The sequence below is a fragment of the Salvia hispanica genome, chromosome 1, assembly GCF_023119035.1.
Source record: "Salvia hispanica cultivar TCC Black 2014 chromosome 1, UniMelb_Shisp_WGS_1.0, whole genome shotgun sequence".
Taxonomy (NCBI): domain Eukaryota; kingdom Viridiplantae; phylum Streptophyta; class Magnoliopsida; order Lamiales; family Lamiaceae; genus Salvia; species Salvia hispanica.
Window position 1 is genome coordinate 9594226 of NC_062965.1, and position 9882 is coordinate 9604107.

The 9882-nt window shown below is 35.6% G+C and overlaps 2 protein-coding genes across 3 annotated transcripts; both read left to right on the plus strand.

Annotated features, from left to right (window-relative positions):
• Nucleotides 1-251: 251 nt before the first annotated feature.
• LOC125200590 (E3 ubiquitin-protein ligase RNF34-like) lies at nt 252-3342 on the plus strand. 2 transcript variants are annotated; one of them, XM_048098253.1, is made up of 4 exons: nt 252-314; nt 476-533; nt 2325-2628; nt 3166-3342. In XM_048098253.1, the coding sequence occupies exons 1-4, from the start codon at nt 261-263 to the stop codon at nt 3242-3244; spliced, it is 495 nt and encodes a 164-aa protein (XP_047954210.1). In that variant the 5' UTR covers nt 252-260; the 3' UTR covers nt 3245-3342. The 2 variants fall into 2 exon arrangements, with proteins under 2 accessions (XP_047954210.1, XP_047954217.1); XM_048098260.1 differs by lacking the exon at nt 3166-3342 and adding an exon at nt 2720-2774.
• A 3444-nt stretch (nt 3343-6786) lies between these two features.
• Nucleotides 6787-9882, plus strand: LOC125200935 (metal transporter Nramp3-like). The gene is made up of 4 exons (XM_048098775.1): nt 6787-7452; nt 7830-7966; nt 8051-8703; nt 9333-9882. The coding sequence occupies exons 1-4, from the start codon at nt 6935-6937 to the stop codon at nt 9540-9542; spliced, it is 1518 nt and encodes a 505-aa protein (XP_047954732.1). The 5' UTR covers nt 6787-6934; the 3' UTR covers nt 9543-9882.

Consider the following 9882-nt stretch of genomic DNA (forward strand, 5'->3'; position numbering starts at 1 on the left):
CTTATAAAGTGGAGTATTCTCCAAGACTCCAACAATGGTTGCCTTTTTAATTATTTAGAGAAACCCTTCACACATACTCCATTCCAATTGTTGTACTTTAAGTGCAAGCCATTCGTACCTTTGCTAAAAGAAATCATTATTTTAAGTTAATTAATGTTGAATATATTCCATTTTAATTTAATAATGAAAAAATTATGTATCTATAATTAAGTGTCCAAATTTTCGTTAAATCTGAAAGACTATATACCACCTCACCCCCTATGGGGCGATTCGGAAACATTAAAATCTCAAAGAAATCCATGATCCATATCAAGGTAAACAAAACACTCTTTCTATCATATTTTCACTTTTTTTTTTGTTTTTTTTAAACTCGATCAAATAAATAAACATTATCATTCATAAATAAAGATTCAGAAGTTAAATTAGGAGCTTATAATTAAACTTGTATCTCTAATCCTCTTTTTTCGTGTTGCAGAACGACGATCCGAGCTCGGACTTCACCATAGAAGTCGTTATTTACGTCGCAATTAGTGGTAATGTAACTCGAAAACTCGAAATTGTTGCCGCACTGAGATCTAATTTTCTGGTGTGAATTAGGATTGACAGTCTTGTTACAGTACTTATCACGACGCACGTTTGCGGTCCCTATACTTGCAAAATATCATTTGCGGTCCCTATACTTGTATTTGTGCACGTTTTAAGGTTCTTTTCTTTTTTTTGACATTTTTTAGGACAAAAATACCCCCAAATAAATGAAGGCAAATTTATATACTACTACTATTTTCTCTCCTTTTTCTTTGTTCTTCATTTTTTCTCTTTCTTCTTTATGTAAATGACTTGTATAATTACAAGAAAAATTGAGATGAGACATATTTGAAGAAGGAAATTAGACAAATCAAATGTTCAACTAAGAAGTTTATTTTACATTATTTTGTTAGAACTGCAAAGAGAAATTTCTGATGTGAGAACCGACTTAAGTCGCGGGCGCTGCCTACTTGCTAAATACACACAACCAAAATTACCATAATTTCATCCAGTCCATTTATCGCTTATTATTCCTCACTTTACGATTGATTAGATTCAAATATTCACTTGTTGAAATTCGTCGTTCAAATTTTTAATCTTTTATTTACGGGATCATTAATTATAATACTTCACATTTGAAGCATAATCACAAATACTCTAGTGTGATGAAGGAAAATGACGTGAAAATGTAAAATTTATCATCATATGATTAAATTTCTCAAAAAATTTAATAGAACACAAGGAAATAAGATTAACAAACCCATAATTTTAGTTCTAATTTTATTATAGACAAAGGAAAAAGAAAGAAGGAGGATGAAAGAGAGAAAATAGTGTACAAATTTTTCCTTTGGGGGTATTTTCGTCCAAAAAAAGATCAAAAAGTGAAAAGAACCTTAAAACGTGCATAAGTACAAGTATAAGGACCGCAAATGATATTTTGCAAGTATAGGGACCGCAAACGTGCGTCGTGATAAGTATAGGTCCTAAATATGTAATTCACTCTTACAAAAATGACAAAATAACTCTATGACTATGGAACGGAGGGAGTAGTACTCTATTTCAAACACCCCTATTTATGATTATAAATTGGATTTTTTTTCTATATATGGTGAAAGTTAACGCATAACAATTCGTTTTGTTGATTATATGATGTGAATAATCGAATACTTTATAGGGTTAATAGCCAAAATATACGCCAACTTTTAGTCAATTAAGAGTTTTATAACGAACTACTATAAATTAAGTGAAAAAATACACTGAACTTTTAACTAATATAAATTTACCAAGATTAAATTTTTCAGTCAATTTACACGTTTGTGTATCTTTTTGCACCATTATAATTAGCTTCTCCTATAAACTATATCAGGGATGGAGCTAGAAATTTTATATAACTTGAGCAAAAACATAGATAAAAACATTTTACGGATTTTATAAAGGGCGCATATAAGGGTATTTAAAAAATATATAAAAATTATGCTCAAAATAGCATAAATGAATTTTTGTTGAGGTGGGGCATTTGCCCCTTGTGAAGCTAATGTACATTCGTCCCTACTACATCGTTTAAGAGAACCGACAGTCAGATAACGTTAATATCCAGTGCGCTATGTAGGATTAAATTTTTTACAAATTTGAATTTTATGGAAAATTGACTACAACATAAAAGTGTATGTATTTTTTTCACAACATTTAATGTATGTGGTGAAAAACCGAACTGACAAAAAATTTGTTGCATTTTTTGGATATCAGTCTTGCTTTATATTCATTTATTAATTATTTATTTTGTGGTGATGGAATTTCAGTAATATTCTTTATGGTTATTGCAATGATGATGAAACTCTTGTGGGATACCAGCAATGAGGACAATGTCATAGGAATGAGGGTGAGTGAGACGAGTGGTTTATTGTCTCAAAATGTGGAAGCTTGGTCCATTGCATTGTATGGGACGAACGAAGATGATACTAAGTCAAATAGCGATAAGAGTTGCACTTCATCCTCAGATGATTTATATGATGGAAAGATATGTGTGTTATGCTACGATGATCAAAGAAGTTGCTTGTTTATGCCGTGTGGTCATTTTATTACATGTTACACATGTGCCAAGAGGTATGCAGATCTATACACATATTTGCTTTTTGTTAGTTAAATTTTTAATCTCGTATCATATTGGACACATACTTGAGATGTTTGACTGTAGATATGGAGAGCATATCAAGAATTCCATAATGAAGTAGTGATGAATCTCATCAAATATTAGATTAGCCAGAAGTTGTTATACTCCTTCCTTTCGTCCTTGAAAAACTAAACAAATTTACAAATGACACGGGTTTAAATGTGTAACTAGTAAAATAAGATAGAGATAAAAAAAAAATAAGAGAGATGAAAAATACAGTGTAATTGGATTGTTGGTCCACATTATTAGTGGTGTGTGATTGATTAAAAGTTTCACATATTTATACTTGGTCTAATTTTGGGGGACAATTCAAAATGTTAAAACTAATTTTTTTGTGTGTGTTTTAGGAACGAATATTTAATACTACACTTAGGACTCATTTTCGGAATATACTTAATTATTAGGACAATATTTCAATGTTTCCAAATATTAATGTGGCATAATTATTACTTTCGTTGGTATTTTCGCAGGCTTATGATTGAAGAAATCAAGAGTTGTCCAATATGCCGGACAAATATTGACAAAGTAAAAAAATTGCATATTTTATGAAAACGGCGTACTTTCGTTTCCTTTCAAGTTTTGTGCATAGAAATTATTACAAGTAAAAGTTCGATATAGATTCATATCTATTGAGTAAAATAGTATCGATTTGTATTTATAGTACAACTCGTACCTAAAACAAAATATTGCTATTTTTAAATTTTATTTATTTATTTTAAACCCGAAACCAAAATTCCTGGATCCGAGACATAACAAAATCAATTACAAAGCTTTTCTTCTCCTATGAAATACCAAATTTATTTGGAGAAAAAGAGCTGGAGTAGATATTCAAAGCTGATGACTGATGTACCCAAAGATTTGCCTTATCAAAAGGTTTTGGATTCAAGTTTAACATCAATGTTTTTGCTCTCTTCTGGGCCCACGTCTATTATATTGGCCATCATTAATTAAGTTAACTATTGATCTATATTCAGTCCGTGATAACATTATTGTATGTAAAATCTACTACTTTATTATTGTATACTCCCTCCGTTTTAAATTATCATTCTTCATCATCCCTTTTGTCATCCTTCACTTTGTTTCTTTATTTCAATATTAGATTTAATTTATAAAATTAAATTTTAAATTTTGATTTTTAAATATTAATAAAAAATTTTAATTATAAAAATTATTAAATAACAAAAGGGAAGAAAGAATGATAATTTAATTTTGTCTGCATTAATATACGATTACATGCACTTACACATCCTTCACATCATTTCCATTTCCATCCCTGTCGTGGAGAGTTAATTATACACGCAAGAATCATCACTATTTCACATAATATTTAATGAATTGTTTTTGCGTTTTTGCTAGCATGAAACACAATACATCTATATGAATGATTATATAGTATGAATCCTAGACCACTAAATTTTTTCCCATCTACGGTGGCTAGTGAGGAGTAAAATAAACAAACGATCTGTGTGGGAATATACACCACGCAAAATGATACTCCATCCGTCCCCAATTAAGAGTCACACTTCATTTTTATCATAAATGGTAAATAGGTCTCACATTCCACTAACTCACTTCACTCACATTTTATTATAAAACCAATATAAAAAAAATGGATCCTACATTCCACTAACTTTTTTAACAAACTTTTCTTTATATTTTTTAAAACCCGTGCCCGGTCAAAGTGTGATTATTAATCGGGGACGGAGGAAGTACTCCCTTAGTCCATGGAAAAATAGTCTTGTTTAATCATTTTGGAATGTCCAAAAAAATAGTCTCATTTCTAAAAATAGAATGTTTCTCTCTCATATTTTTCCTACTTTTTCTCCACTCTCTCATACTTTATCTACTTTTTCTAGTTTTCTCTCTTATTTTACCAATTTCTTATTAAAATCTGTGTCGTCTATAAATGAGACTATTTTTTGCAGAGGGTGACGGAGTATTGTTTTAATTAAGTTGAAGAATATCTTTTTAATGTGATTATTTATGAATATTAGTACTAGATTTTAGCTATTCTTTTGCAATTGTGGACACCGCATTGTAATTCTCTATGGATGTGTTCGTTATTATGAAATGGTTAGACGTTTAAATCGAATCTTGCCTCTCTACCGTTAAGTAGATTAACTTATATGTTTAAATGATTATGTAGTTAATCAAATGTTGAGTAGAGCTAATTAACCAATCTTTTGTAGGAAGAATTAAATACTCCCTCAGTCCGCGAATAAGAGTCCTATTTATTCATTTTAGTCTGTCTATGAATAGGAGTCTCAGTTCACCTTTATCATAAATGATAATAGAATCTCATATTTTATTAACTCTTTTCACTCATATTTCATTTAAAACTAATATAAGTGAGACTCATATTTCACTTACGAGTGCCGACAACACATGCTCGTAGTACAATTTAATAACAACAGCAAGCTGCACATCTTCAACAAAAGCTGCACATCATATATCATACAATAACAAACTACCACATCTCTCAATTACTTATGTCGACACATTTTTCCATAATTTAACATAAAAACAATAAATTTAACAGAATCCAAAAAATTCGAATTTTGATTCGCAATTGTAAAATGGTGGCGTCACGTGGAAAATATCGGATATATAAGAGGGGCAGAGCAAAGTTTGTTTGAAAATAGAAAAAGGATTGTCGTATAGGAGAAATAGAGGCGCCCATGCAAGCATGAGGAAGTCGGAAGGATGACACACGCTCGCACACTTCTCCCACACTCGTGGCCTCGCCTTTGGTGCTTTATTAATTTTTTTAATATAATAAAATAACAAAATATACATAAAATTAAGGCCACAATACGAAAACAGTCATTTTATTAAAAAAAAAAAAAACTACAATTTCAATTGCGGTTACGTGTGACCAAATATCTTTGATCATTTCGGACATGAGGCTAGCATGGAGTTATTGGTCGCGCATTGTGATCTTTGTTGCTAGAACCTCATTGTATCCCATCGGTAAACATTGAAAGTGGGGCGAGGTCGCCACACCGGAGCTAGGTCCAGCTTCCTTTTTGCTCCAGTCAGTGACTCCTGCACCTTCATCATCGCCTATCCCTTTGTGCAAGATGATGCACGCATACATGACATCAGCGATAACAGCCTTGTTCCAGAAACGTGTTGGACCTTTCACTATTCCCTAATCGCTTAGGGTACACCAAATTCTCGCTCACATCCTTCCACGCAACCTCTTGCCTTTAAGCAAATAAAGCTCTCTTCGGATCCATTGGGCAAGTGACCGTCTTCAGAAATAAAGGCCACCTCGCGGCTATATGTCATCAGCCAAATAGTACCCCATATGATGCTAGCGCTAGTTGGTAGTGAACTTGATGACCGGGCCGTTGCCATTGCATTTAAGATTTAGTTCGTTGAAGAGATGTGGTGTGTGCATGACGTTGATGTCGTTGTTTAACCTAGCCACATTGAAGTGAGCATGCCAGATCCAGAGACATTGGTCAGCTACATCATCTCGGCGGGCCCGACATCCTATACGATTGGCCGTGGGACCTTCTCCTTCCGAGGTGGTGAGGTCGTCGTCGGGATTCATTTTTCTAGAGTGAGCGAAATTAAGTTGGAGAAAGAGGAGATTGGTGTGAGAAATGAATGAGGATTGAGGTATATTTATATATTGAAAAAGGGGGAAAAAAACAAATAGAAAGGAAAATCACCCGACCTATCGTGTGGATGCCCGCAATTGAGTGGACGATGACCGTTCTGCTTCATGGTCCGCGAACTACACATGGGGTGTGGCAATCGTCTGATGCATCGCTCGCTCATCTGCAATGATGGACGATGGCATGGGGTGGGCACTCGTCGTCCCATCGTGGATGCTCTGATAAAAATGGGGTGAAATTCATAAATTATTAAAGGGTTGATTAATTAAGAAATGGAGTATAAATTATAAATGGACAATAAAACATATAATTTAGTTGACAAAATATTTCTCCCTCGGCTACTATCTACATCGTTGGTTCGAATTGTCATGTGAATAGTTGTAAACCATCATTGAGATTCTTTAATTTCAACTCTACAAACTAGTTACACATTAATTAAATATTCCAATTTGTCACGATAAAAGCAAAGCATCCACCAACGGTTTTCCCAATATCTCTATCTCTCTCATCATCCACTGCAATCCCATTATCAATTCCACACTTCATCACTCCTTTACTGTTTGATTAACTGATTGAAGAATTCAATTGAATTCCTCCCAAACAAAATCCCCAAATGTCTGCTCACCAACACCAGCCCCTTCTCGAATCCCTAGACGACCAAGAAGAGCGAGCCTACGACTCCAATGAGAAAGTCCACATCACCAGCTACGACGACGGCGACGATTACTCCACCTCACCCCCGCCATTCTCGTGGCGGAAGCTCTGGCTCTTCACTGGCCCCGGATTCCTCATGAGCATAGCCTTCCTCGATCCAGGCAACCTCGAGGGGGATCTCCAGTCCGGCGCCATCGCCGGCTACTCCCTTCTCTGGCTGCTCCTCTGGGCCACCGCCATGGGCCTTCTGGTCCAGCTCCTCGCGGCTCGCCTCGGCGTCGTCACCGGAAGACACCTGGCCGAGCTCTGCCGCGAGGAGTATCCTAATTGGGCGAGGCTGCTGCTGTGGATCATGGCTGAGCTGGCCCTCATTGGCGCTGACATCCAGGAGGTTATTGGCAGCGCTATTGCCATTAAGATTCTCAGCCAGGGTGTTCTTCCGCTTTGGGCGGGTGTCATTATAACCGCTCTTGATTGGTACCCTTTTCCTCTCTTCTCGCTTCATTCATTTAATATGTCAATTGGAAGTTAGTGGTGAAATTGTGTGGAGTTTAACTGTCAATTCTTCATTGTATTTTAAAATTGTGTTCACTACGTTATCAAGTTTATATCTTTCGTGGACTTTATCTGCCACTTTTTATATAATAAAACTTGTGAGAAGTTGAATTAAGTTTATTGTTATTCAAGTTTATATATGCATATGTTTGTGAATATTATTTCGCTTTCCTTTTGACTTTTAGTGGTTGAGTTAGCTACTTTGTATATTGTAGTACTGCATTATTTATGATGTATGGAAACAAGTTATGATTTTGTATTCACTTTTTGATTGTGTGACGCTGGCTTTCTTAATGCAGCTTCATCTTCCTGTTTCTGGAGAATTATGGTGTGAGAAAATTGGAAGCGCTTTTCGCTGTGCTTATAGCGACAATGGCAATCTCCTTTGCTTGGATGTTTGGCGAGACGAAACCTGATGGCCGTGAGCTTATGATTGGTGAGAAGATGCTCTTGCCCGAGTGGAGTTGTTTTCTAATGAGATGTTTTATTTGTAAGTAATAAGTGTGGTCTCTCATTTTAGGTATCTTGGTTCCAAAGCTGAGTTCGAGTACCATAAAGCAGGCGGTAGGAGTGGTGGGCTGCGTAATAATGCCTCACAATGTTTTCTTGCACTCTGCCCTTGTGCAGTCTAGAGAAGTAGACAATCGCAAGATAGGCAGAGTGCGGGAAGCTCTCAAGTACTACTCGATTGAATCTGGCATTGCCCTGGTCATCTCGTTCATGATAAATTTATTTGTTACAACAGTTTTTGCCAAGGTATTTTATGGCACAGAACAAGCAAATACTATCGGACTTGTGAATGCAGGGCAGTATCTTGAAGAGAGGTATGGTGGAGGGTTGGTCCCCATTTTGTACATATGGGCTATTGGGTTGCTTGCTGCCGGGCAGAGCAGCACCATAACCGGGACATATGCTGGGCAGTTCATTATGGGGGGATTTCTGAATTTGCGGTTGAAGAAATGGATGAGGGCACTGATAACACGAAGCTGTGCCATCATCCCTACTTTGATTGTGGCACTTGTATTTGACACATCAGATGCCTCGTTGGACATTCTAAACGAATGGCTTAATGTGCTGCAGTCAGTTCAGATACCTTTTGCTCTTATTCCTCTCCTCTGCCTAGTGTCAAAGGAGGAAGTCATGGGGTATTTCAAAATCGGGACTCTTCTTCAGGTATTTTCTTCTTGAGAGAAGTATTTGATTTCCTCTAAAATAATATTTGCATAATGTGGCTGCTATTCTAATTTTTAAAGGCTCTACTAGGGTGCATCCGTTTTGTTTTGATCAATTCATAAGTTTCTTATTGATGCGATCCTTTCCCCCTCGTCTGATTCCAAGTGACACAAGCTACACTTGCTATTCTGTGCATTCACAATATTACTATTGTTCTCTCCTTTGGAGAGAGAATGGCATTTATAATTTGGTTTCTCCATTAATGATTGAGATAAGCCTGAGCAGACTTAATGCAATCTCTAAAGGAGTTGAAAAGACATTTAAACTGTTCTGTTTTCATGAATTAATCTGTTGTGATAATTTATGTTAGTTTTAGTTGCAAATTTAGTGGTAGTGTGTCATTTTCTTTCATTGTAGAATTGTTAACCAATGACAAATAGAAAAGGAAGGATCCTTGGTTTATCAAAAATATTGCATATGCCTCTCTTGTTATTCAACTGAGCTTAAGTTTTGACTTGACTTTACTCTTTACTTGAACAACAGTCTATCATTGTTATGCACAGATATACAGTTCATATTTTTTTCTGAACGGAAACCTCAAAACTTAATGTGCTTCTTCTGCTATGCAGACTGTATCGTGGATGGTCGCAGCTCTGGTAATCTTGATAAATGGGTATCTTCTGGTGGACTTTTTCTCTTCTGAATTGAGTGGTGTATTCTTCATGAGTATAGTTACGACCTTCTCGGCTGCATATGTTTGCTTCATTGTGTATCTTGTGACAAGGAGCGTAAGCTTTTCCAGTTTGTGTGCAAAAGCCAAGACAATTTTGGGTTCATAATCCATCATTTATCAGCCATTCATATCATATGTTACAGCAGAATGATTAATCGAGCAGTATATGCCTGCAAAACAACAATATCCATGGTGCCAGAGCCAAAGCCTTTGATCTGAAGTCCTGCTACTCTCTGTGAAAAGAAAGCAACTGGTAGAGAAGAGGTATTGAATTAGCTTCTTTACTCTAGTTGATATCATCGCTTCTGTTCAAAAGCCCTGTATGTATTGGTAGGTTAGTGCTAATTATCCATCAGTATTGATTGCTGATATATCAGCTTCTTTTCCACTGGTATAATTTGTCAACTTCAGCCATAATCTTTCAAAGTGTTGTTAGTCCACTTTCA